This window comes from Haplochromis burtoni, unplaced genomic scaffold, assembly GCF_018398535.1.
Source record: "Haplochromis burtoni strain Fernald_Lab_line unplaced genomic scaffold, NCSU_Asbu1 Contig_123, whole genome shotgun sequence".
In the NCBI taxonomy this organism is placed as follows: Eukaryota; Metazoa; Chordata; class Actinopteri; order Cichliformes; family Cichlidae; genus Haplochromis; species Haplochromis burtoni.
The window spans coordinates 1118625-1146601 of NW_024582484.1; the positions used below are offsets into that span (position 1 = coordinate 1118625).

The following is a 27977-nucleotide window of genomic DNA, read 5'->3' on the forward strand; positions in this document are numbered from 1 at the left end:
GGAGCGCCGGATCCGGGGCACACAATGAACCAAAGCCCGGAGTTTGACTGGATCAGGACCGAAGACCAGTTCCTGGGGGAAAACAGAAGAAAACAAAATGAAGACTTGTTTTTAAAGGTAAATAAAAACAAAGTTAATTGATTAAAAACTAAAAAGAGATAAGGAATACTGGAGTATGTTTATTTTAAAGTCAAAGCCTGCACCTCTGCATTTAGTATCTTTGTTTCTTTACAGGCAAATCAATTCAGAAAACTTTTTGGCTTTTTGAAAACTGTAAATATTATTCAATAGGACATATTATTATTATTATTATTGTTGTTGTTGTTGTTGTTGTTGTTGTTGTTGTTGTTATGGCCTTATTTAAAATATTGTATATAAATAAGACCGATGATCCCAAGCCCAGAGGTAAATGTCCGACAGAATGGCTGAAAAGAAAAGAAAGAAGCGGCTGCAGGGGTTCATTCAAAGTTCAGACCTCAGCAAAATATATTCAGGTGACCATCGCAAGGTCATTTTCTGATGTCAGCCTCTGATCTTTAAAGTGAAAGTGCTGCAGCTCTCCACTACTCCACTCCTTCAGTCCTGTTCACGTGACTGTAAATGAAACCAATCAGAGAAAATCTGCAGACTTCAGAATATGGTAAATGGTAAATGGACTGGTTCTTATATAGCGCTTTTCCACTCTTCTGAGCACTCAAAGCGCTTTACACAACTTGTGCATTCACCCATTCACACCCATTCGCACAAGCACAACTGACATTCACACACATTCATACTCCGATGAATGCATCGGAGAGCAATTTCGGGTTAGTATCTTGCCCAAGGATATTTGGCATGCAGACTAGGGGAAGCCAGGAATCGAACCACCAACCTTCCGATCAGTAGATGACCTGCTCTACCACCTGAGCTACAGCCAAGAAAAGAAATGGAACTAAATGAAAGTGTGGGGAGTGTGCAGAGGTTCTGTAGAAGGACAGACTTCATGATGGGGATATAAATGGTAAGTGGCCTGTACTTCTATAGCGCTTTACACACCCATTCACACACTGGTGATGGCAGCTACATTGTAGCCACAGCCGCCCTGGGGCGGACTGACAGAGGAGAGGCTTTGAAACATGTTAGTGAGCAAAAGAGTGAAATCAGAAGGAGATCTAATAGTTTTTCGCAAAAATCTTTTCAGGATGAAGTCATGTAACAGACTTATTCTTGGAATAATTCAATGAGCAAACCAGACCAACATGTGTTGACTCCAAGTCTGCATCAGGGTCTGACAAATACAATCATTCAGGATTAAACACCAGCCCTGGGCGACAAACACCTGTGGTGAAGTATTTTAACCACTAGAGGGCGCAAAAATTAAAGCGTGAGGCCCAGACAAATCCAAACTGTAACAAAACCTCAGCAGAAGTTATTAATTATATTAATATTATTATTAATTATAAAAGCGAGTCTAAGAAAAAGGTAAATTGTGAATATTCTGCTAACTGTCGTGTTTGATTTCCTCCGAGGACGGCAGGTGTCCACAGTCAGGACAGGCTGACAGATTCAGAGGCTTTTGATGATACACCAGGACAAGTTCAGCGATACATGAGGAAGAGCTACGCAGGACCAGCTGAGAGATGAAGAGCATAGCCAGGCTGTTCTGTCTACTTCACCCGGTTTCCTTCTGGCAAAGGTACCCTCACTGCCATACTGAGAAAGTTTCCTCCCCCAGGCTGTTCAGCTATCTTAGTGAGGACCTTCACTGACATAATGGTTTCCTTAGCCCCTTACCCTAACCATTAAAAATTAATGCCTAACCCTAAACCATAACCTAATTGTAACCCTGACAGTAAAACCACATTTTGAGCCTCAAAAAGGCTTCAAACTTGTGAGGACCGGTGAGTGTGTCCTCACAAGGGACTTTTGGTCCTCACAAAGATAGCTGGACAGGAACACACACACACACACTGAGATACTTTTGCACAGCCCACTGTCATCGTTGCACTTTTCTTTTGTACTTCTGTCTGCTGTTGCACTGTTTTTGTTTTGTTTTTAGCAGTTTTTGCACACTTGCACTTTCTGTGGTCCCATGTTTGTCTGTCATCTGTAGCACTATGGTCTTGGAGGAACGTTGTCTCACTTCACTGTGCACATGGTTGGAATGACAATAAAGCCACTGGACTTTTTATCTCTCCATAATCCATCCTGTTAGTTAGGGTTAAACTAACGTGTTCAGAGTGGGATGGGCTGTTTGTCAGTGGTGGCAAGCAACGGTTGCGGCGCCCTCTATAGTAAAAGGCAGAGCCCCGTCAGCGAGCCCGGCTTAATACAAAGACATGTGAAATCATCCTAAAGCAACCTCACAGTTTCCAAGTCAGCGTGAATGTGACTAAATAGTAAATGGCCTGTATTTGTATAGCGCTTTAATTAGTCCCTCAGGACCCCAAAGCATTTTACACATCCAGTCATCCACACATTCACACACACATTCACACACTGGTGACGGCAGCTACATTGTAGCCACAGTTGCCCTGGGGCGCACTGACAGAGGCGAGGCTGCCGGACACTAGCGCCACCGGGCCCTCTGACCACCACCAGTAGGCAACGGGTGAAGTGTCTTGCCCAAGGACACAACGACCGAGACTGTCCAAGCCGGGGCTCGAACCGGCAACCTTCCGATTACAAGGCGAACTCCCAACTCTTGAGCCACGATCGACCCGATAAAATCATGGCCTCTGCTGTTAGCGGTAACCACGAGGATTTATTCACAGTCTGCTGCTGTACAGAACAAATGTAGGTTACCATACAAAAACAAATGTGAGTGAGTGTAAATGCGCGCTGAGCGCAGCGCAGCAGGGCTGCGTTCACTGGGCGCGCGTCCCTGCAGCTGTGCAGATGTTTAGTGTTGTTTCAGCTCAAATGACAGAGATGCTCCACTTCCTCCTCTCGTGTCTGATATCTTCCTCCTCCCTGCTGGATTCCTCTTCCTCCCATTCTCCTGCAGAGCGAGGCAGCATGGGCGGACGCAGCAGGATCGAAGATGACAAAGAAACAAACTGCTGGACCGGTCAACAGAAAATCCCCCAGAAATGTTTGTGTACACATCGGCACATGAGCGCCGCTGTCACGATAACTATTCTTCACTGTATCCACAGCTCTGTCTACAAAGGTGCCTCGATGAGCATCATTTAGAAAGGACTTTGATCAGGTTCAACTTTTTTCATTTTGCAGAAAGTCTAAAAGATGTTGTATTAATCAAAGATGCATCTCTACGTTCATCGATGGCATACAGAGAATCAATGTGTGGAAGAAAGAACTGCTTCAAACACGTGATTTGGTATGAATGTAACACAAAGGAACAGTTTTTATACTTTGAATGTTGTGTTTGGGCAGTGGCACAGTGTGGTTTGGAAAATCGTGACTGAAGTTACGAAGCATCTCACCCAAACACCATGTACTGTAGTTATGACGGTCGACACTCAGCGGTCGGCGCAGTCCAGTCTACGGCACGCTCCCCAGCTTTCATAGACAATCCTTTGAAAGTACGACTGCAGCAACATGCTACTGATGAACGCAATCACAAAGACGAGTACAGGTTTTCCTTAGCAACAGGTGGTTTCCAGGAGTCACTAACTGGTCTGGAGACCTTTGACTGGGACTCCAGCAGTACATCACCCACTCGCAGCCTGGTTTGGGGCCTTATTCTCTTGATCCCACCCGTAACCATAATTGTCACCAACCAAAGCTGTGGACGAGTTAAAGTCCCGTGGTCAACATGCAAAACAGCAAATTGCACAGGGGCAGCTCACCCTGCTGTGCAGAGCTGCATCCAGTCAGAAGATTAAGACAGCGTGCAGTAAACATGAAGCGTCTGCTAATTAAAAGCCACACCCTAAAAACACGGGTTAAAATCCTAAAACGACTTCCTGTGGGTGATACGAGTGGATGGATGAACTTTAGCGTTACTGCACCTGATGCACAATAAACCCAAAGAACGATTTGAAGTGGACGGCGAGGTGCAGGAGGAGCCCCCATCATAGCGGTACAAAGGAAGAGAGGGGGAGATCTGAAAGGCTAAAATTGGAAAACGCTGGAGCTAAAAAAAAAAAGATGCAGTGAGAACATCTGCCCAGAAATAGTCTGAAACACATCCTGTTATCTGCTCAGAGCGACAGGTGAACAGTGCAGGACAAAACTCTGCACTCGGGTTTCTGCCTCCATGTCCTGTTTGGCCATCTTTGAATTTGAGGTTCTGATACATGTAAAGCAGCTGTTTCATATTTCACATCTTCACTAATTTCATGCAAACCAACAGACCCGGAATTACCCCGGGCCTCTGAGGGAAGTGAAAAACAAGTTTCAATTAAAGAACCAACAGTTACAAGAACAAAGGAAACAGAATGAAGAGGCTGAGACGAGCAAAAATAACACAGGGTGCAGGCTGGGAGGGGGGCAAAGGTCTAAAGCTCAACAGGAAGAAGGTTAGAAGCTTACAAGAAATGCAAACTTGGAACGAGAAGTGTTTACAGAAGGGATTCACCCGAAAACAAGGACGTACACAACAGTGACAACAGAATGAAGCTGGCAGGAAGCAAAGTCGGGACAGAAAACTGTGAAACTGTCAGTTTAAAACATGACAGGAAAAAACTAAAATCCCTGCAGATTAAAAAAGTTCAGATGAACCTGAGAAGCAAACTTCCAGCTCATGCTGGCTTCGTGTCGGCTCAGGTCTTTCTAAGGCAAATGTTTAAACCACAAATCAAAGAGGCAAAAGAATAAAGTCGCACTAACTGCTCGCTTCTAATCGGCCAATCGCGTGGCAGCGCCTCAGTGCACTCAGGCACCTAGATGCATTTTTTGGACACTCGTGGCATGTGAAGAGTTCTGGTTTTAAATCTTGTCACAGTTCAGAGACGGCACTGTGAGGAGTTGCTCTCATGACACATCGAGCGATGCCATTGGTCAGCCAATCCAGCCACATCACATTTTTGGATGGTTGCTTAGAGCAGGTAGTAGAGTGCTCGGTACCAGGTACCTGCACCTGTGGAAACCCTGAGAGTCGAGTACGCACAGATGGAAAAGGGCAGTGTGAGACAACCCCAACAGGAGTGGATTTACAGCTGCAGGCCGCTGACCTTTTCCTTCCTCGTCTTTGGCAGCATGAGGTCACGACACTGTGTTTGGGTCTAATACCAGCAGGTTGCACCTCCGACTGTCACCGACGCCCTGACGCTGTACCAGCTGCTGCAGTGAAACGGACTCGCCTGCTGCATCGGTTTTTCTCTGCAGAGTTCAAACGACGGGGCATCCTTTCATTCCTAACGCATTACCCAGTCCACACCAGCGCACATATCAGCACCATATTCACAGGTGATTGGAAACATCTGCTAACATCCAGCTGTGACGCAGCAAACACATCAGATTTTGCATTTGTGGAGTATTTGTCATGCAGAGGCCTCAGCAGTGTGTTGTAACATGCAACAGTCGGAGCAGGGTTATCATGTTTGCATAGACGTGTTAGTCAGACACAGAGGAGGAGGGCTCCTCTACGGGGGGAGGGGGGGGGGTAGAGAGAGAGAGAGAGAGAGAGAGGAAGTGGAGTCCACTGCAGACTATAACAGCTCAGACTCAGCTGTCAGCAGCACTTCAGCTTCCCATTCACAGAGCAAGAAAGCAGACCACAGGTGAAGGCAACATCTGTATGGGAGCCTGAGCAACATCTGGAGTTTATGGTGAGAGAACCATCTGATGCACCTTTAAGCTGATGACAGAGCTGTGTTATTGGGTCAGTCTGTGATTAATGTAAGAGAGGTGTAGCTGTAGAGGCGTGATGCGTGTGGAGGCAGCGTGGTGGACCGAGGCTCACCGAGGCTCCGGAGCCCGAAGAAGCAGTAAAACCTGCCGGAGGCTCAAACAAACTGTTTCGGGATAAATCCGTCACAGGGGAAGAATGCTCCACCACGCTGCTCTCTGCTCGCTCAGCTGCTTCATCTGACTTTGTTCTGCGTTCAGAGCGCTTCTTACTTATAAAACTTTGTGGATGTTGTAAAGGTTATTTTTCTGTTGAGTGAAGGAAACATTAACACACGATTTGACCTTTCAGCTGCAAACCTGAGTGAGGCAACTCTGACATTTAGATAACATTAGCTCACATCGGTGCGGGCCAACTTATTACACGCACAGAAAACACTCAAAACTTTTTTTCTTTAAATATCTCAGAGGAAGGAAGGAAGGAAGGAAGGAAGGAAGGAAGGAAGGGAGATTAGAAGTGATCAAACATCAGAAGAGCTCAGAAAGTTTTAGAAAACTGAAAAAGCGCATCACTGTCAGATAAGGACGTTTGTCAGTAATCTCCTCAGCTGATGGGATATTTGTCACGAGTGTGAACAGCAGATGTAAACGGGACGCTGTGGTGATGCGTTGCTCCCAGCTGCTGTAAGAAAGAGTGAAGTGTGAGGGCAGAAGCTGCGCTCTCCTGCAGCATGCATGGATGAAACAAACACACGGAGAGCAGGATGTTCAAAAGAGCTCAAAGGTGCAAATGAATCAGATGAAATCAACAGTTTTGCTCTAAACAAGCGGCTGCAGAAAGATTTTCAGCAGCCAACTGTAACCTCGGTTGTGTTTTCCACATTAATATAAGTGTGCCAGCTGTTGCTCGCTTATACCTGCACAGGCTGGCGGCATGTGCTGTTTTATTAATGTCGTTTCATCCAGCAGGTTTCTGTTTGGTTTACTGATTCAAGAATGTGGAAACATGTCACGTAATGTCAACAGTATGAGAAAACGAGCCCAAAAGCAAACACAAACAAGCTCATAAACACGCACAAACACACGTCAGGATGTAACGGCGCACGAACGTGAGGACAGACTCTGCTGCAGGACGCGCAGCTTACAGAAATATAACAGTCAGAGCTGCAAGGAAAAACACTTCTGTGACATGATTGAGGCTGACTTCATGTTTTACTCAGAAATCCTTCAGTTGTGTTTTGTGTCAGTTTGATCTTTTATTTCTGATCACAGAGTCAAAAACAGGGTTTTTACTGACGCTGCAGAGGAAGAGCCGCTGGTTTGTGGTCGAGCTGCACTGAAGATTCAGATGAAGTGATGTGGTCATGTTTTCATGCTAAACCAAAGGGTTCTTTTTCTTAACCTACATGCGTGTGTGTGTGTGTGTGTGTGTGTGTGTGTGTGTGTGTGTGTGTGTGGGTGCGTTCACATGCATGCTGAGAAGTGGAAAAAACAGCGACCAAAGAAATGACAGCAACAAACCATCCACACCGCCAAAGGTATCAAAAAAACCACAGAGGGTTGACGTGTGGATTCATTTCTTCTCACATCCCCAAACTCGTGAGGATGTGCCGACAAATCTATCCATACTGGTTACATACTGGTTACATACTGGTTACATACTGGTTACATACTGGTTACATACTGGTTACATACTGGTTACATACTGGTCCTGGTCAGTTATTAGAGCCCAGATTAGCAGAATATCTGGTTTTGTTGTGCTTGTAGTTTTTTCTGGTTTACTCTGTGCTGGGTCGCCTCCTTCCTGCAGCTTGTTGTTAGTTTGTTTCTGGTTTTCACTTTGATCTGTTGCAGCTGACGCATTTAAGTTTGATTTAACGAGTTTAAAGTGCTAAAAATAAAGCTGTGGCCAGCAAGTAGCAACAACTACCCACAGTCTGTAATATTTTTATATTCTACATAGATCTGCTCTGTGAACGTCTCTCACTGGAGTAGGTGTCACACAATTGGTCGGTTTGGTGCAGGAAAAGAGTGAAAGTCTGACTCGGAGAGCCTGGATAAACAGAGGTCGCTGATAACCACCGTCAGCATAGCTGCTGTCTCTGCCTTTGGTCGACTGGGCTAACACAGAGGCAGCCTGGCTGCGTCTGTCCTGCTCTGCAAGTTGGTACCTAATGTCCTTTAATGCACATATTAAACAAATATGTAAGACTGCTTTCTTCCATTTGTGCAACATCTCTAAAGTTAGAAATATCCTGTCTCAGAGTGACGCTGAAAAACTAGTTCATGCATTTATTACTTCCAGGCTGGACGACTGTAATTCATTATTATCAGGATGTCCAAAAAACTCCCTGAAAAGCCTTCAGCTGATCCAAAATGCTGCTTTGGATTCAGGAGACAGAGACTATCTCTACTCTTAAGATTAAGTTTTTAACTTCCCCTTTTGGTAAATCTTATCGTTAGACCTGGATTAGGTGACCTTAGGTGGCCTCAGTGTGGTCTTCTGCTGCTGAAGCCCACCTGCCTCATGGTTTAACATGCTGTGTGCTTTGGTCCAGCAGTCAGTCCACAGTGGATAAAGAAACAGCCTGATACAGAAACCTTTTTCACCTGGGTGGGTGGGGTGAATTTCTATTTGTAATAACAGCATTGATGTAGTCCTGTCACAGGAGGCCCGGAGTGATGTGCTTGGCCTCGTCTGCACCAATCAAAGTCACTGACACTGAAACCTTCACTGTTTGTGCCCGACAAACACTGTGTGGTTCAGACCATCCAGGAAATGGATGCTCTTGTTTTACTGAGTATGAGTGTTTTACTATCGAGTCAGAAGGAATGGGCTCTGCTGGTCTGATTCGTGAGAGCTTCAGTTTCAAAGAAGTGAGTTTGTTTCCATAACTGAGTGACAGCAAACAAACAAATGCTCAGGAATGACATCGGGGAGCTGGATGAGACTCGTTTACTTAACAAATGATTCCTGTGAATGTTTACAGCCTTCACACAATGGCTGGAGTTATAAGCAAACTTCCCTTTAAGTCTCATAAACATGAAATATCAGTGAAGGTCCTGCACCACGTCCTGTGCCTGTCAAAGGTAAAAGCAGAAGCCTTGCAGCTGTTATTGCATAGTCAGCATCCTCTCAGTGTGTATGATCAGATACTACAGATGCAAACTTTGGGAACTTGTATCCCAAAAGAATGCAGAGTTCACGAAGTCCAGGACGCAGGTCCAGGAACCGGGCTTAGCTAACGTCTCTGAGCTGAGCTCTGGTGTTACAGTGGACATGACACACACATGTTTAAAGGCTAATTTGCCTCCTGCTCTGTCTGTGAAGCTGACGTCTTCAGAGTTTGTAGCGCCATCTTGTGCCACTACAGTGCTGTCATGTGGTTGGTTGCCACTAACAGACTTACATTAGCTTATGTTAGCTAACTAGTGATAGAATCAATGATGCAGTGGAAAACAAGGAAACTAAACTAAAAGCAGTCTAAGGGTCTGCACTGCAGCAAGATGTAATCGGCATTATTTTAAGCAATGTTAATTTTTTTTATTAATCCTTTATTTATCCAGGTAAAAAATCTCATTGAGATTAAAAATCTCATTTCCAAGAGAGACCTGGCATCATAGCAAAGTCTTAGTTAAAGTCTTAGCCCTGCAACTAGGGCTGGGTATCGTCACTGATTTCTAGAATCGATTCAATCCACGATTCGATTCTAATTGAATCGTGGAAATTTTGCCTCAGACAGTCAGAAATATTATAATTATAAAAGAGTGGATGAATGGTTAAAGTCTAATTTAACATGATGTTATATCAGGGTAAAGTCTGGGGAATCCTGGTATCGGCGCTCCGTTGATAGTGGATTCCTTTCCCGGGTTTATTTTTGAACTCAGAGTTTGTTGAGCCTGCTTCCTGGAGTGATGTGATGTCAAAAAAACTTTGTTTGTTCTTGTTCTCTGAAAAGACCCTCGTAAGGGTCGATAATATAACACGTTGGTGCATTTAGAGTAAATCCACACGAAGTCGACATGATCGTCCCCTGTGGCTCGCTCTGAGCTGCAGCAAACAAAGGAACAGGCCATTTATTGGTGGCTCTGGCACAGGAAGTAAACATCCTCGTTCTAAAGCTGTGGGCATTCAGTGGCTTTATGAGACAATCAGCAATGTGGAGATGGTAGGAAAAGAGGAACAGCACACTGCAGGGACACGCCACACGCTGCCTGATCAGGAGTTTAGCTGCTTCCCTGAAATGGAAACTGCTGTCTGATCGTTCTTCATATCGGCTCTTCTGATCCACAGTGGAAGTGTCCATCTCCACACAGGATTTCTTATTCACTAACAGCTTCTGTTGACTGGTGTAGGTGCACAAGAAACCAAATAGTGTTTCAGGTGGAATTAAAGCCAGCAGGTTGTGTGGTTAGTGCAGGAATGACCACTAGCAGAAATCTGAGGTTAAAAATAACTTTACTAGCACGGGAACACGCGATGCTGTCAAACCCGACCGTAAGTGTTTTCACAGCGCAGATGAAGGACGAGAGCGCTGCGTGTTGGACTGGGATGAATCAGGATCGGAGGGAAGTGCGTGAAGAGCAGGACAAAGGAAGCGTCCGTGAAACCTTGTTTGTGCACGTGCCCAGTGTAAACAGAGCAGCTCACTGCATGAACACAAAAGGTTTTTTCAGCCGAGCAGCACAGAAACAACATAACACTGAACATGGGTTAAAGCACAAATGCAGATTCAGGCCTTCAGCGGTCGTAACTTTGTCTCTGTCATAACGCCATGACGCCGCTGTGGTGGTGCATGCAGACAGTCTGCAGCTCTGTCAGTGGAAACCAAACACTGACCACAGAGAGTCTGTCCACCTCCTCCAAGTGACGATTACGTTTATCACTCATTTCAAAGAGAATGGTTCTGCAGGTGGAGCCACAGAGCGTCACCTCTGTCACTGATTTCTCCCGTTTTATTAATGCCAATGAAAAATGTTTCCTGTAATCGTCCTAAAGCTCGTACTGTGTTCTTCGTGTTTGCAGGGATGGCTCACAACAACTCCACCAGCCTACTGTCCAACCAGACGGCAGACTTCAACAGCGTCTTCACCCTGAAGATCCTGCCCCTGCTCTACTTTGTGATCTTTCTGGTGGGTTCGCTTCTGAATGGCGGAGCCGCCTGTATCTTCTTCAGAGTGCCCGCCGACTCTGGGCTGGTGGTCTACCTGAAGAACATGGTGGTGGCCGACCTCCTCATGCTGTGCACCTACCCGTTCAGGATCGTGGCTCAGCTGGAACTCGGCGGCTGGTACATCCACGTGATCGTCTGCCGCTACAGCGCTGTGATCTTCTACTGCTCCATGTACATGGGGATCCTCTTCATGGGCTTAATTAGCCTCGAGCGCTACGTCAAGATTGTCCGAACCTCCCCCTCCTCCATCACTACCACCTCGTGCAGGACAAGAGTAGCCAGGATCTTTTCCCTGCACCACCTGCAGAACCCCAAGTGTGCCCGGGTGTTGGCCGTCCTCTCTTGGACCCTCCTCACCGTTTTCCTCATGCCCAACAGCTTGCTGACGAGCAAGGAAGCCAACGAGGAAAACGCTCGCAAGTGCATGGATCTGAAGACGGCGCTGGGCAAAGAGTGGCACCGGGTGTCCTCGATCTTCAGCGTCTCAATGTTCTGGGTGACTCTGGCGGTCCTCGCCTTCTGCTATGCCTCCATCTCCCGCCGCATCTACCAGTCGTACCGCCGGGTTCGCTGCGATAACAGCGACGTCTGCCGCAAGTCCAACCGGAGCATCTTCAGCATCCTGGTGGTGTTCTTCATCTGCTTCGTGCCGTACCACGTCTGCCGCATCCCCTACACGCTGAGCCAGATGCCGGAGTCGAGCTTCAGCCGGTACGCCCGCTTCCTGCTGCTGCAGGTGAAAGAGGGGACGCTCTTCCTGTCAGCACTCAATGTCTGCCTCGACCCCGTCATCTACTTCCTCATGTGCCGAACCTTCAGAGAATCGCTGCTGAGAAAAGTGTCGCGGCGAGAGAGGAGGAGGAGGAGGTCCCTGACCACGGCGCAGAGTCTGAGCAACATTTAGGAGGCGAGGAGAGGAGACAAGGCAAATAAGGCAGCGGCAAGGAGAGGAGAAGACCCCTGAGGAGACGCAAAACCTAAATGTTGAAGCTGAAATCATGTACTTTTTTATTTGCTGTAATAAAACTGCTCTCTTCTGTTTGTTTCTCGGTCTGATAGAAAAGTGTGTAAATCAGGAGTTTTATGTGTAAAACAGAAAGAGACATGAATGTATATTTTTATCCCTTTATGTGTACATAACAGAAGTATTCAGAGCTTCAGTTCTTGGTTTTATTTATTGTTCTGACCAAAAGCAGGACAGAGAGGACAGGGAAGGTCAGCGAGGAAGAGGAAGTGTTGACGTGGAAGTGAAACTGAACTGTGATGAGTGGGCATCAAACCTGCAGCATTAAAGTCCGTTCATGCAGAATCTGCTGATTTGCTCACGAGTCGCCTCTTTTTAGAAGCTCGTGTCAAACCGCAGGACGAGCAGCAGTCTGACTGTGATGTCATAGTGTTCCTGCTGTCAGAGTCATTACCACTGCTTTATGACGTCTGTATTTTAAATAAAGCTTTTCTTTCTTCTAAAATAACTCCTATTTAGTCATGTTTTCAATCTCTGCTCACTGCAGCTGATGCCTCTCTGCTGCCATCAGGTGGTCATATCTGTCATTACATGTTTGTTTGCAGGTACACGAGGAGCAGCAGAGTGGGATAAAAAATATTAATAACTATTTTGCTGACATTTTAAAATCCCTCTTTTTAAAGTAAATTAAATGAGGTGATAGTACCTGTTCCTCAAAAACACAAAGTTAAAGGGGAAAAAATGGATTGTAATGGAACCCTGTGACCAGCAGGGGGCGCTGATGACATTCCCAGTAAAGGTATTGTTAAATCACACGTGGCCAGTCTGAATCACAGCTGTGACATCAAAAACACATATTTTGGGAGTTTTTAAAGGCAGCAGTGAAGAATTGAGACTGATTGATGTTACAGCTGTTTCTGTCATCTTTTGGTGTGTGTGTGTGTGTGTGTGTGTGTGTGTGTGTGTGTGTGTGTGTGTGTGTGTGTGTGTGTGTGTGTGTGTGTGTGTGTGTGTGTGAGCAGATAAGCATTGATCATAAACAGAGACAGATGTGATAAAACGATGACAGCAGCAGACGTGCAGGATAAACTTGGACAGTGTGCAGTGACGGCAGTTGGAGCTTCAGGTTAAGCTCATGATGCTCGTTAGTAACATTTGAGGAATTCCTCCTTCCTGTACAGCAGCCATCAGCATATAACCTCGAGCAGCAGCATTTTCAAAATCATCACATCAGAACTGTTTGCAGTGAGTATCTCACACCAGAGAGACACAGGGAGGGGGAGCCGGGACCAGGCAGGGGTCATGACTTCATCTGAAAGTCAAACATCTACCTCCCTGTCTGCCGTCACCGAATCCTCCCACAGATTCCAGCTCAGTGGCGAGCTTCGTCAGAGAATCAAAGAGCGATTGTGTGCGTGCAAAATCAAAAGGGAAACCGAACGCTCCATTAGCCAGCCAGCATGACAGAGAGGAGAAGAGCCCGTGAAAGCTTTCAGCAGGGCTGCCCGACCTGCTCGGGTGAGCTGCATCCTTAATCACCGGGTCAGCTCCACCCACCGATTACTTGGAAGAGATGGGGAGATAAGGTGAACGCTGAGAGCAAGGCCAGACCTGTCGCTGTCACCGCATAGGTGAAGAGATCACAGCCAGCCAATGATGGAAAATCTACCTTTAATAATCAGAGTTATCTTAAAGCGAGCCTTTTCTCCGCTGCACCTCTACAACCGATCTTAGGCTGCCTCCACATGCACCCACCGAGTCCTGACTCAGTCTGGGAGAATCCCCGTAGAAAGATTTCTTCATGATCGTTATTCCAAAAACATGTCCTGACAGTTTGCCCTCCAGAGCAGAGACAAACCAGCCTGAGGCAGTTTGAATATTTCCCTCTGTGCTGCGCAGAGATCAGGCTGATAGGGTAACAGTCAGGCTCTCCCATCTGTGAACGGAAGACGAGATCTATTTAAAACTCTTTCCTCTCTTCTTTGGAAAAGAGAAAAAACCAGCATCTTTTAATCTGAAACCAGGCATTCATTGTGGCAGCAAGGTGGAGGTGATGGTGGGAACAGATTATTATACCCATAAGCACTTCTCAGTAACCTGGTCTTCCCCCTCGTCTGTTTGATGGTATCAAACCTATCACTATTCAATTCAGTTTTATTTATACACCGCCAAATCACAACAACAGTTTCATTAATGCCTTTAAATTGTAAGTTAAAGTACAAATACAGAGAACACCTCAACAATCATATGACCCCCTATGAGCAGCACTTTGGCGACAGTGGGAAGGAAAAACTCCCTTTTAACAGGAAGAAACCTCTGACAGAACCAGGCTCAGGGAGGGGCGGGGCCATCTGCTGTGATTGGTTGGGGTGAGAGAAGGAAGACAGGATAAAGACATGCTGTGGAAGAGAGACAGAGGTTAATAATTACTAATGATAACACAATGCAGAGAGGTGTAGAAAAACGAAGTGAATAAACAAGAAACACTCAGTGCATCATGGGAATCTCCTATAGGTCAAGCAGCCTAGATCTACTGCAGCGTAACTAAAGGGGGGATTGCATGAACTAGTTTTTCAGCGTCACTCTGAGACAGGATATTTCTAACTTTAGAGATGTTGCACAAATGGAAGAAAGCAGTCTTACATATTTGTTTAATATGTGCGTTGAAGGACATGTCCTGGTCAAAAATGACTCCAAGGTTCCTCCTGTTATCTGGCTTCATGGACAGATAGAGCTGGGTGTCATCTGCATAGCAGTGTAAATGTATGCTATGTCTTCTAATGATGCTGCCTAAGGGAAGCATGTATAATGTAAACAGAATTGGTCCTAGCACTGAACCCTGTGGAACTCCATAATTAACCTCAGTGTGTGAAGAGGACTCTCCATTTACATGCACAAACTGGAGTCTATTAGATAGATATGATACAAACCACTGCAGCGCAGTACCTGTAATACCTACAGCATGTTCTAATCGCTCTAATAGGATATTATGGTCGACAGTATCGAACGCTGCACTGAGGTCTAGCAGGACAAGCACAGAGATGAGTCCACTGTCAGAGGCCATAAGAAGATCATTTGTAACCTTCACTAAAGCTGTTTCTGTGCTGAGCTCTGAAACCTGACTGAAACTCTTCAAATAAGCCTCTGCAGATGATCTGTTAGCTGTTTGACAACTACTCTTTCAAGGATGTTTGATATGAAAGGAAGGTTGGAGATTGTTAGGCAACTTAACAAAAAACAAATATATACCCATTTGTGGAGGGCTTTCTTATAAAGCAGCAAACTATTTCTCCAGGCTAAATGATGATCCTCTAGATTTGTGACACGCCATTTCCTCTCCAGATTACGAGTCATCTGCTTTAGGCTACGTGTTTGAGAATTATACCACGGAGTCAGGTACTTCTGATTAGAAACCTTAGTTTTCACAGGAGCTACAGTATCCAGAGTCGTACGTAGTGAGGAGGTAAATGTTATCAGGAAATGATCAGACAGGAGAGGGTTTTCAGGAAACACTGTTAAATGTTCAGTTTCTTTGCCGTATGTTAAAACAAGATCTAGATCAGGGGTCCCCAACTCCAGGCCTCGAGGGCCGGTGCCCTGCAGGTTTTAGATCTCTGGGTCAGCACACCTGAATCACATGATTAGTTCATTACCAGGCCTCTGGAGAACTTCAGGACATGTTGAGGAGGTCATTTAGTCATTTGAATCAGCTGTGATGGATCAAGGACGCATCTAAAACCTGCAGGACACCGGCCCTCGAGGCCTGGAGTTCGACACCTGTGATCTCCAGTGTGATTTTACATTTTGAGAAAATCCAATTGAGTCTAATCACCCACAATAATTATTTTATCTGAGCTCAGAACTAAATCAGATAAAAAGTCTGAGAAATCAGACAGAAACTCTGTGAGGCCCAGGTGGACGATAGATGATAACAAGTAAGACTGGTTTCTGAGTTTCACAGCTGGGGTGGACGAGGCGAAGCATCAGGCTTTCAAATGAATTAAAAGTCTGTCTGGGTCTTTGGCTGGTTAATAGGCTGGTGTGGGAGATTGCTGCCGATCACTTCAGTTTGGTTCAAAATCTGTGCCAAAGTGAGGCTAAACTGGAAACAGTACAAACGAACTGGAAACAACGAAAAACAAACAAACAAAACAAAAACACACAGAGCCCTGGGAATACAAACAGAGGGCCGGTGTGGCCACGGTGGCAAGTCATCGCAGATGCTCCAAAACAGGATGTGAAACCATCCCAAAGTTCCACACCAGTCTGAGGGAATCTGAAAACAGGATGAAGCAGATACGAGTCCAAAACAGCTGTGAAATCTGAACCAGTCTGTAATTAGATACAGAGAGAAAACACTGAGTCCAGTAAGCTGCTGCAAAAGCAGATGTAAACTCTGGACTCGCACCAGCCTTCAGCACTTCCTAATAGAATTTAAAATCAGAAATCTGATCTACACTCTGTGGTTTCACCGTCCTGCACTAGTGTCTGTTTGCACAGCTCATATGTCTCACAGGGAGGAGCATTATGGGTATTCAGCCATCAAGTTCATTTCCTAATCAGATCCTCCTGGGCTGAAGGCCAGCATAGCAACACCATCAGTCTCGAATCTGCAGCAGGTTCTCCAGGAAGCTCCAAGACCTGAAACCAAACCCTAATCCTTTAAAACAGGTGAATGCATCGCATGACGCAGCGCTGTGTGTTTAAAACACAGCACGCGCTCACTCTGCTGCTAAAAACCAGAAACCTTCAACAAGCAGCGACATGTCGCGCTTCCTCTGACACATGTGCTGGACCCAGAACCGGCTTTGAATAACTGACAGGCACTCCCAGCTCACACTCAACACTCGTGTAAGCCGAATAGAAACAGAATTAAGTTTGCAGATTGAAAATAAGAAAACACGAACACTGTGAGTCACGGGACATTTACGAGTCGACTCTGATCTGTGGTAAAGCTTGCTGGTTAACCTTTAGCCGCTTTTACCTGCTGGTTCTGGGTTGTGTGTCTGACTGAGTCTGTTTCCAGCAGCTGTTGTTTTCAGAGGATCAGTGTCGCACACAACAGACCCGCTCAGAGCAAAGCTCTTTCAAATAAAGTTCTCTGGAAAAATGAAAACTTCCTGGTAAAAATAGGTGTGTGTTTTTGACTTGCAAATGAGGAACGGTGCTGCATGCAGGACGTCAGCACAGCAGCAACCACCAGCTTCCTCCACCGCCCTCCCTCTCTCTGTGTGGCCTGGCCTTGCTCGTATAAACTGTGCAGAAGGAAGTCATAAAGGGTTTCTCACAGATTCTCCGTGAAGACGCGCAGACGGGACAGTGCTGCAGGTAAGCCTGCTGTTTCTACCCCACCTCACCGATATGCTTACATGTCACATGTCTGGCCTTTAAACGCTGTGGTTAGCAGCTATATTTACACAGAACCTGTTGGTATTAGTGTGTCTGCTCACAGATCTGAAAGTGTGAGAACAGTGAAAAAAGGAAAATGTTTTCTGGTTTCGGGATGAGAATGTAGCGATGGGAGCTTCTCTTCCTGTGGTTTCACTGCTCGCGGCGCGCACAAGCTTGTGTCTCACAGGTGGCATCTTTAATGTGGTTCAGTGGTTCCTGGCCTGCAGGCTGCACAGAGGTGCAAACATCCAAACATCTGCTTTCCTCTGCTGTCCATCATTAATGAGAACCATGGATGTGAGCGTTTTAGCTGCGAGGTAACTGATTGGTTATTGGCTGCGTTTGTGTGCTGTCGCCTCACAGTAAGAAGGTGTCCCCGTGGCTGTGAGGGTCCCATCAGGGCTCTCTGGCGCCCCCCTCCCCGGTCTGGAGACACGTGTGCTGGAGTAAGTGGATGCGAGGCATCACGCCATTTGGGTGTGATTTATACCCTACACGCTGTTTGCTCACTGAAAGCTTCTAATATGGCGGACTGCACCGCAGCTCTTTGATGATGAGGCCAGTTGATGTGAATTTGTGGCAGATTGACGCAACGCTCTTTTTACTGGTCACCACAGCAACCCTCGACCTCCTCCCATCGTCCGCTTGTCGGGCCTGATCTGCACTTCGGCGCCGAGTGTGGCCGACATCACGGCTGCTGTTTCTACTCGTGCTGGTGTTTAATGTGCAACAAAAACATGAAACGCTGGGACGTCTTGTACTTGGTTATTTTCGTGGTCAAACATTTGTCCCTCAGGATTTTCCACTTTGTTGTTTTTCCCTCACGTCCATACCGACAGTCTGATCTCCCTCTGGGAATGGGCTGACGTCCTTATACTGATGCTGTGATGAGTATTTCTAATATTGAGACCATGATTGTTGACCTCTCACTGACATTTGAAATCTGTGGTTGAAAAAGTAGCTGGAAATGCAGCGGAGTGTGGATGGTCTGCGGGCTGCGTCGACCCAACGTGTACCTGCATCTCTTGTGAGGTGCAGACAGATTCACGCAGGTACGGCGTAGATTCCTGCTGAAGTACAAATCCTCACTGTCGACCACACACAGACACCACAGTGATGTTTGAGGACAGGTTTAGTTGTCAGTGACATGTCAGTGAGTCTTCTGGGAGACATTACCGGTGGCGACGCAGCGTTGTGACTAGGGCTGCCACGATTAGTCGACTATCAAAATCGTCGACGACTGATTTAATAGTCGACGCGTCGTTTGAAGCTTTGTAAGATCCCAAAAGACGCAGGAATAATAGCAGGATTTAAGAGTGTAATAACGGACTGAAACAGAAGATGGCAGCACAGCATGTACAAGGATGCCAGCTGCCGTTAAACCCCGAAGAAGAAGAAGCTGTGTCCCAGAATTCATAGCGCAGCCCTGCTTAGTTTCCAACAATGGCGGCAGCTAGTTAGTTTTAATGTTACTCTTATTATTCTTTCTGGGTCACAAAATAAACGTTTAACATATTTTCAGGCGAGAATGTAGCTGTGTAAACCTCAAATATCTGCTCAGTTTATCAGGACACCGCATATTTTCAAAAGCGCTCCAACGTTTTCAGAGACGTCTGTTACCCACTAGCTCGATAGCTAGCCGGGGGCTAGGTCACTAGAGCCGTGAGAACACCGGACTCCCGGCAAATTGTTTTCAAACCCACCGCCGTCTGTCGCTACTCAGGTTAAACATGATATATAAGTCACTTAGATAACTTAAATGTTGTTGTTTGGCTTTTTTTAGTATTTTATTTGTTCCTGAGTAAATCGGTTTGGCTGAGATTAAAGTTATAGTTTTTACACAGCTGAATAAACGTCAAGCAGACAGCTGATTATCAGAAGTGTGAGATGCTCCAGAATATACTCCGGTGTCCTGTTATATTTTAGATAGCAAGGAGTTTATTAAACTTCACCGAAACAATCTGCAAACTTCATTAAAATTTAATAAACTATCATCTTGTCTTTATTTTTAGTTAGCACCTTAAACACTTAAAGCTGTAAGCTAATGATAGTTATATAAGAGCAGATGCTGCTGGTGCAATAAGCTGTAGTTTTACGTCCAATGGATGATGATCTGATTAGTCGACTATCAGAACGAGGCTTCACCAGAGAAAATAGACCCTCTCTGCGTGTGAAACTTTGCTGCTGATGTGTCACATCTGGAAATAGTTTTTTAAACAATGTTTTCTTTGCCAATAAAAAGATTCTCAGGAAGTTTCGATAAGCGGTGGCTGCTGTTTCTCTGTAACTGGGTCGCACTGTGGTAACTAAGCCGCTGTGACCACAAGCTGCAGCTTCGCGGTGCTGATGTAACAGAGCAGAGAGAGCACTGAGCTGATTGGTCAGGAGAGAAACGTCAGAGCTGGAAATATCTGCAGTCACAATCACAAACAGATTGAGGTTTCATTTACTTTAAAGCCACTGTGTGTTCAAATACAAACGTTAGCGTGGAGGGACAAACAGGGCGAGTTCTGCATGTTTGCCAACAGCTGCGTCACATGACCACACATACCTGAACTGGAAACACCTGTAAGGAAAACAACAGCCCCAACCCTGCAGATGATGGCGTCTGCTGTTTTAGCCTTAGTTTGAAAGTCCTGCAGGGTCACCTGTGCGATTAGAAACAGAAAACGGCGTCGACCTGTCGCACAGACACGAGCGTTTCGGCCCTCAGGGCCACGCACAGGACCCAAAGCCCTCGTTTAACAGAGCAGTGAAGTCAGAGCGATAAACAGGGCGACAGCACGAAGCCCACATCGACATCCGTGAGGCCAACGCCTCGGTCAGAGCGTAGACTACAGGCTGAATTCTTCAAATGGAAGCGTATCGACTTACATACACTCGCTGAACATTTTCCTAAAAACCCCACTGTGGAAAAAACGATTGTGGACAGCGAGCGATGAAACTGATAACTAGTTTGAGAGCAGCGTGCAGACGTTTGTCTGAGGTCAAACTCGCTTATTTCCCTGTTTCTGCTGTACTCAGTATGGGCTTTTGATTTGCTGCCAAATGCAGTGACCTGATTGGTCAGATGTGTTTGTTCGTCTCTGAAGAATCAAGTTTGGTTTCACGTTCCTCCTGCAAAATTGCACAGTCGGTATGAACGGCCACATCAACAGGCGTGAAACATCAGCTCAGATTTCGAGTGTGTGAAGGTCTGCAGAGTTTAAGAGGGGGTGTGGGCCCGCCGGTCCTCTCAGTCACACGAGTGAAACCTCAGCATCAGCTGATTTTATATTAGCTGCTCAGAGAGGGAGGGAGACCTCTGTGGAGAAATCAATCATCCCTTCTTCTAGAACAGGGCTGCCCAATCCCGGTCCTCGAGAGCTACTATCCTGCAGCTTTTAGATGCATCCCTACTCCAACACAGCTGAATCAAATGGTTTGATCTCTTCAGCATGCCATCGTGTTTGGCAAAGGCCTGATAACAAGCCATTCATTTGATTCGGGTGTGTGGGAACAAGGATGCATCTAAAAGCTGCAGGACGGTAGCTCTCGAGGACCGGGATTGGGCAGCCCTGTTCTAGAATAATGATGATGATGATGATACGCGGCTGCCTGTTGCCGTGGTGTTTGCTCTGCAGCCCTCACAGGTTCATATCAGACTTGTGTGTCGTGGTCCTGAGTGTTCTGACTCAGTGTTTGTGGTTTGTGGTTAATTTATTTTCTCTTTTATTCTTTTTCATGGTTTTGGTTCTGCTTGTGTTACAGTCTCAGTTTCTGTTTGTCTTCCCCGTGTCCCTCGTAGAGTCCCTCTGTCTCCTCAGACCGTCGTGTCTCTATGTCTCAGCTCTCGTCTTTGTCTTTGATAGTCTTGTGTTTCCTGTTTTACTTTGAAAGTCTCATGTCAGTGTATCTAGGCTGTATCCCAATTCAGGGTCTGCAGCCTCAACGATCCTCAAGGGCCGCGTACTTAAAGACCGCTAAGGCCGGAAGTGCGAGGCTTGTGAAATGGGGCGGTCTAGCCTCCGTTGCGCTGCCCAGGTTGCCTAGCAACCATGATACTAACAGCTGGAAATGTGTCATACAGCTGTGTTTGACAGAAATGAAGGAGAAATCTTCTGTTCATGTGTTTCTTTCTACATGAGCTTTGATCATTCTCTGTGAGATTAAGCTCAGCTATTGGACGGCGTATATGTTAAAGTAAAGGCTTTAAAACCAAGTTAGTACAAACGTCACTAATGTCACATGACTTTGCCGACATGTGACCAACAGGAATGTTTTAATGTTCTTCGTTATTAAACATTTGCACATAAATAAGTGACATAATATTCAGTACTTAAAGTTTACTCTTCGGCCGCCCCTCATCCGCCGTTTTTTTCGGCAAAATTATCCACACCCACCGCCGCGCTATGCATTCTGGGATATGTTGGGCCATGAAGTCTACACCGCCACAGCCTTAAAGTTCAGGGAAATGAAGGACGCATTTGAGGGCCGCATTACGAGCAGCCTTTGAATTGGGACAGCCTTCGTCGCGTCGCTGTGACGTAATCGGCCTTAAAATGCGGCCTTTAAGGCTGCAGACCCTGGATTGGGATACAGCCCTAGCTTTGCTTCCCCTCGTCTTATTATGTGTGATTAGTCCCAGCTGTGCTTCCCTCCTGTTTCCGGTTCCTGCTCCCTTGTGTATTTCAGCGCTGTGTTCTCCTTTGTCGTGTCGTACGTCTCCTGTGTGTTTCCTCCGTGGTCCTCGTTTCCTGTGGCCTTGGTTTACCAGCTTCTAGTTGTTATGCTTTGTTTCTTGTTTCCTGTATTTGAGTTTTTCACAGCGCAGTGAAAGCTGCCTCCTTCAGTTCCTCTGTGTCCTGTGAGTCCTGCATTTGGGTCCACTCTCCTGCCTGCCACACAGCAAACGTGACTGTGTGAGGTTTAGGATTCAGAGCCGTGGTGAAGGCCAGTAGAAGCAGGCAGAGCGGGACTTCCTCTGGCCTCATGGCGGCTCCTGGGCTTTACCCTGACATATGTTGGTCCTGGTTTATCGGGCCGGGGCTTTGCAGACGTAACGACCTGTAAGGACAGAAGATGGAACGTGTGGTGGAGGAGGAGGCCTTGGTTACGATGCTGTCAGTGATCGGGGTCAGGCTATGAAGATGAGACGGCTTCTGTTTAGGTTCACGAAACTTCCCACACCTGCCCGTCATCGTGTGAATGCAGTGATCTTTCCGCTTCAGTAACAACAACATCATTAAAAAAGTGGAACACATGAAACAAACACTGTGCAATAAAAGCACAGACGGGTGCTGATCTGAGGTCAGATAAGCTCATGATAGTAAGTAGGTCAACACAGTCTAGCAGGATCCTTCCTGCGTCTCTGACCTGTGAAGAGACGGGCCGATGAAAAGATAAGAGCGATCGGTTCTGTGAGGTCACATATCGTCGTATCGATGAGGAGATCAGACCGACAGCCCTCCTCCTCCTCCTCCGGGAGGAAAGTCTGAGCCGCTGTGATCGTCAGGAGGAGACGCGCTGTTCTGTGAGAGGCACAGGTGATTTAATGATCATCATCACGCCACATGTTGCTGACTTTGACAGCGACGAGTGCAGTAACGCAGCTGCTGCTGTCAGCTGTCCTGTTTGCTGCACAGCTACGAGGCCGTGTTTGCAGCGCAGAAAAACTGCAGTGACAGACCATTGTGTCACTGTACAGGTGTGTCAGGTGTACAACGCAACCGCCAACACATCTCACAGAAGAGATGAGAAATCACACCGAAGGAAACAAATCTGTGGTTCTGGAAACACGTCCACTCTGTGTTTACCACACGGGTTATGACACACATCAATGATATTTACAAGGTTCATAGCATCATTCTTTCTAATCACAGGCGCGGTCGAGTGATGTCATCACTATTGAGCACAAAAATAAGACCTGGTGTCAAATATTAACATAAGTATCTGCAAATGTTAGAAAAAGCGTGTGTGGGCACGTTAATATGGAATTAAAACAATGTTAGAATAGAATAGAATAGAATAGAATAGAATAGAATAGAATAGAATAGAATCATCCTTTAATTGGGGGGGAATGTGGGTGTCACAGCAGCCAGAAAGACACAAATACAAACAAACAGTACACAGGACAGAAACATACACAGTTTTTACATATTTACATCGAGGGCGATGGTTACCAAAAACAGAGTCCTGCACCCTTATTAAATAAAATAAAATAAATACAGTTAAGAGGCAAACCCTGGTTGTAGTGTGAATCGGTTGATAAAATAGTGCAAGTTGCAGCGCAGATGTAAACATCTGTGTTTGTTGGTACAGTCTGACGGCTGCAGGGAGGAAGGAGCTGTCCTGTGTGAATATGGCTTAAATGCTGAAATATCATTACAGCAGCTTCTCCTCACCTGTTCAGCAGGTATGTAGTTTGAGTTTCTCTTTGTATCCGTTTGCTGCTCACGGTGTGATTTATGTTCACATGTTTGAATCTGGAGGTCTGTATTAAAAATCCCAGTTACCTCTGTTTCCTCTGCATCAGCGTTGTTGCTGTTTTTAAATATCCAGTTTCTTTGGCCGTCTGTGATTTTCGCCACCTTTCACCACAAGTTTTTGTTTTGGTTATTACTAAAAGCTTCCTCTTATTTAGCATCACATTTGTTCAGGTGGCGTGAGAGCAGCAGCCTCCTGAAAAAGGCACGATTGGTAACCATGTGTTGTACCACTTCCCTTTTAGCCTTCAGCAGTTCCCGTGGTGACCGTCTCTGTTTTAACCGCCGTCTAACCTGGGTTGGTCTTTCCAGACCTGGAAACATGGCAGCTTCGACCTTCGACCCCTCCGGAAACAACAACAGTAACTCCAGCTGTTATGAAGACATCCAGGACACCTCAGCCCACATCTTCTTCATGGTGATCTACACCCTGGTGTTTCTAGTGAGTCGCTGTCCTCTCTGTCTTCATGATGTGGCAGAAAATAAATATTAAACTTTGACTACATGATGCAAACCTCCTTCCTGTCCCTCCCGTGTCTGCAGGTCGGTTTGTTCCTCAACGGTTTCACCCTGAACGTTTACTTCTTCAGGGGTCAGCGGCACGTGTCCAGCGTCACCCTCTTCCTGAAGAACCTGGCAGCGGCCGACTTCCTCATCAGCCTCTGCCTCCCTTTGCGAATTATGAAGTACGCCAACATTAAGTCTGAGATCATCCGCAAGGTCTACTGCAACTTCGGTGCCTCGGCCTTCTACCTGAACATGTACGCCAGCATCATGTTCATGGGCTTCATCGCTGCTAACAGGTGGGAACGTAATCAGGACACTCCAGGGGTCCGACAAAGAACTGCACACAACTGAGGCAAACATGCGAAAGCAGGGAAAAAACAGGCGTTAGAGAGAAGAGAGGACTTTAAATAATCAGATGAGACCCAGCAGGGAACAGAGGACAGGTGGAGACAATCTCAAAGGACAGAAAGAAAACCACAAAAAACCACAAAAAACAGGGAACAGAGAGGGAACGAAAACAGACGCCAAAAGTCAAAAAAGCCCAACGATCCAAAACAAAGCTGAGCGAGGTGACGACGCCGAGGCTGTAACACGTTTGTGTCTGCTGTAAACATTTTCAGCGCACCAACAGCCGATGGGATGTGGGTTCTTATCTTGTGGTAGATGATTGCCATCACTCTGTGTCAACTTAAATTTCAAGGAAATCGAACGTGGTTACGTTTGTCTGGCTTTTATTCGGGTCATGGCACCGAGCTGAGCGCCACCTGCATACACGACAGATTCTTTTTGTAAAAACCATAAACAGTCCACGATGTGCAGGCGCGCCGCGGCGATTAGTGCCATCGCCCGAGAACTAGGTCACAGCAGCATGAGTAGGGTTCAAATCCAGTGTGGCGTTTGTGCGTTACCTCTCCAGGTACCCCGGAGTCCAAAAATACAACCCTAACCTGATCCTGGGCGGGGCGGTGCTCACCAGGTGGATGGTAAGGCTTTGTAACATTCACCAGGTGAGCAGTGAATCACTTAGGACGGCTACCATGTATTTTATGAACTCATGTGGCTACAGTTCATCTGGCTTCTCAGCTAAACAGGAGGAAATTACAGGTACAGATGTAGACACGAGCCTGATCCTAGCAGCTGTCAGTTCAGCTGAGGGCGGTCAGTGCGACGCTGCGTGTTGTCTCTGCAGCTGCACAAAGGTATCAGCAGGATACTGTCATACGTGTTTGAAAAGCAAAGGATGTGGTCTCGATGCTACTTCTGCCTCCGTGGTCAGAGCTGAAGCAGCAGAATGAAATCAACAGCAGAGTTCATCACGGACTCAGCACGTTTGCACATATTACACAAACACGCACACATCAAAAGGGTCATTTAAGTAGTGAAACACCACCATCGGTGCATTTGCATTTAACATTTGTGTACTGTTGACTTTGCTTAAACCACTGTGGTGCATCTCCACTCGATCTCGGCTGTTACTGCTGGACCTGAAAAGTTTTAGACCCACTCTGAGACGGACCAATGGAAAACCCCAAACCCAGGAAAGCTGGAACAGCCAGATTACCGTATTTTTCGGACCATAAGGTGCACTGGATTATAAGGCGCATTCAGCGAAACAAAACAGTCAGATAAGTCAAACTTTACTCAACTCATTCTTCGTGCTTCCTCCACGTCCTCCAGGCTCCTGCCTACGATAGCCGTAATGCTCCAACAATCCAGCGGTGCGGCTTCGTAGCTTAGCAAAGTCGTACTGAAACATCTTTGACAGATGTTTGAGCGCCGTGTAGCACATAAAATCTGTTCGAGGTCAGTAAGCACAACCAGAATTCATACATAAGGCACACTGCCAATTTTTTGAGAAAATTAAAGGATTTTAAGCGCGCCTTATAGTCCGACAAATACGGTAGATCACGTGTTCACACCCCTGTCAGACTCAGTGAACCCATACAGCGCTGTATCCCTGTCACAGTGAGTTTAATAAGAGGCGGCTCCAGTTTGAATCACACAGATCTGGATCTGGTAACAGTGTGAGTCCAAACAACTCTGGACATGAAGTAGTTATCAAAATTTGGGGGAACAGACTAGAATCTAGTTATCAGTCTACTTTGAAATGTCAATCATCAGCCATGTCCCTGTGAATAAAGGGTTTCCTGTCTTCATTGAAATGCTCCCTCTCCTCCTGCCTTCCTGAAGAGGAAGTCTTTGTGCGTAAAGCTTATAGGTTAAAGCTTTTCTTTGGGGCATAATCATCCAACAGGCAGTGGCTGCAGACACGGTGGAAAGTGCAGGCTGGGAGAACATGAGTCCACACTGGATGAACATGCTTAGTCTTTGGTTTTCAGGAGGTGAAAGAGTTGGTTTGATTCACACACTGATAGCTCTCTCCTCCCTGCAGGTACCTGAAGATCGTCCACCCTTTGGGAAATCACATGCTGCAGACAGTACGAGGTGCTAAGATAACATCCATCCTAACCTGGGTCTTCCTCATCACTGTGACGAGCTCCTACATCCTGGTCTCTCTTATAACAGAAAAGCCGGTATATGAAACACTAACAAAAGTGAGCTGTGATGAGATGCACAGTAAAGAGCTCAACGTGCTTTACAAAATCATCCACGTCTTCTCGGCCACCATCTTTGTAACCGTCCTCGTCTGCCTGGTTTTCTTCTACTACAAAACCTCTCGCAAGCTTTCAGTGGCACAGGAGAAGCAGCCTGCATCTATTGGGTCCAAGAAGCTCGCCAGATCACGCAGAAACATGTTGGTGCTGGTCAGCGTCTTCTGCGTCTGCTTTGTCCCCTACCACCTGGTTCGTCTTCCTTACGCCTACACATCCAAGACCAGCAACTGTTCGTGGAGCCAGGTCTTCTTCTACGTGAAGGAAATGGCGGTCTTTGTGTCAGTTCTCAACGTTTGCCTGGACCCGCTCATCTACTTCATCTTCTGCAAGGCCTTCCGGGCCAGGTTGAGCCTCAAGAATGCGCTAGCCACTACAGAGGTGTCAACGGTCGCAGCGAACGCAGACAGGAGGAGCAGCGATACGCAGAGCTCCATCAAAAGGAAGCTATCGCTCACCCCAACGACAAGGACCAGCGTGCTGTAGCTTTAAGCTAGCACACGAACGACTGTGATGAATGTGAGCTCTAAAAACTGCAACTATGTGCCAAAGCTGCCTGCTGGGACCGGCTGTTTCAGGACACGGGTGGTACCACGTCGGGCTTTTCAGAGACCTGCACTGAAACGTTCCTGTTTGCTATCAAAGGCCTAAATATTAAGAAAAGTCATGTCAGTACACTGAAGTATTTTTTCATAGATGAGGAATTTCATCACTTAGCAACTATTTATCGTCTATCTTCTTTAACTCTGTGACTATAAATGATCCCTGATGGACAGCTAAACTGCAAGCCAACATATCTCAGAGGTTTTGACATTTTATGACCTCCTCCTGCACTGATGTACCTTTAAAACGTCCAAACTAGCCTCTTCTCAAGCTCATTTACAGGAAGCAGTCCGATTTGGTCTCAGGTGAACTGGACCCGTAAAACCACTGCATAAAAACCCATGTGTTTAAAAAACTGTAAATATGTACATTATGTTATTGTTCACCTGAACCAGAGCCACAATTTGTATGCAAACTGCTTTGGATATAAATAAATCGAATACATTTATCACACTGAAATAAGGTTTTGTTCCCAAGCGTTAAACATTTCACTCGCTGGCCCCTCATTTGAGGTTTGACAGCGTTTTAG

General features: G+C 46.2%; 2 protein-coding genes across 7 annotated transcripts; both read left to right on the plus strand.

Moving 5' to 3' along the window:
- Positions 1-2: 2 nt before the first annotated feature.
- Positions 3-12376, plus strand: LOC102289707 (P2Y purinoceptor 14). 4 transcript variants are annotated; one of them, XM_005929382.2, is made up of 4 exons: positions 331-640; positions 919-1000; positions 1517-1675; positions 10760-12376. In XM_005929382.2, exon 4 carries the CDS (start codon positions 10762-10764, stop codon positions 11809-11811), a length of 1050 nt encoding a protein of 349 aa, XP_005929444.1. In that variant the 5' UTR covers positions 331-640; positions 919-1000; positions 1517-1675; positions 10760-10761; the 3' UTR covers positions 11812-12376. The 4 variants fall into 4 exon arrangements, with proteins under 4 accessions (XP_005929445.1, XP_005929446.1, XP_005929444.1 ...); XM_005929383.2 differs by lacking the exons at positions 331-640; positions 919-1000 and adding an exon at positions 3-117 and having other exon boundaries at positions 1509-1675; XM_005929384.2 differs by lacking the exons at positions 331-640; positions 919-1000 and adding an exon at positions 20-117.
- A 3934-nt stretch (positions 12377-16310) lies between these two features.
- LOC102290912 (P2Y purinoceptor 14) lies at positions 16311-27899 on the plus strand. 3 transcript variants are annotated; one of them, XM_005929387.3, is made up of 4 exons: positions 16311-17199; positions 24039-24168; positions 24270-24529; positions 26626-27899. In XM_005929387.3, exons 2-4 carry the CDS (start codon positions 24049-24051, stop codon positions 27329-27331), a joined length of 1086 nt encoding a protein of 361 aa, XP_005929449.1. In that variant the 5' UTR covers positions 16311-17199; positions 24039-24048; the 3' UTR covers positions 27332-27899. The 3 variants fall into 3 exon arrangements, with proteins under 3 accessions (XP_005929449.1, XP_042079865.1, XP_042079864.1); XM_042223931.1 differs by having other exon boundaries at positions 16315-17199; positions 23972-24168; XM_042223930.1 differs by lacking the exon at positions 16311-17199 and having other exon boundaries at positions 21744-24168.
- The last annotated feature ends 78 nt before the right edge of the window (positions 27900-27977 follow it).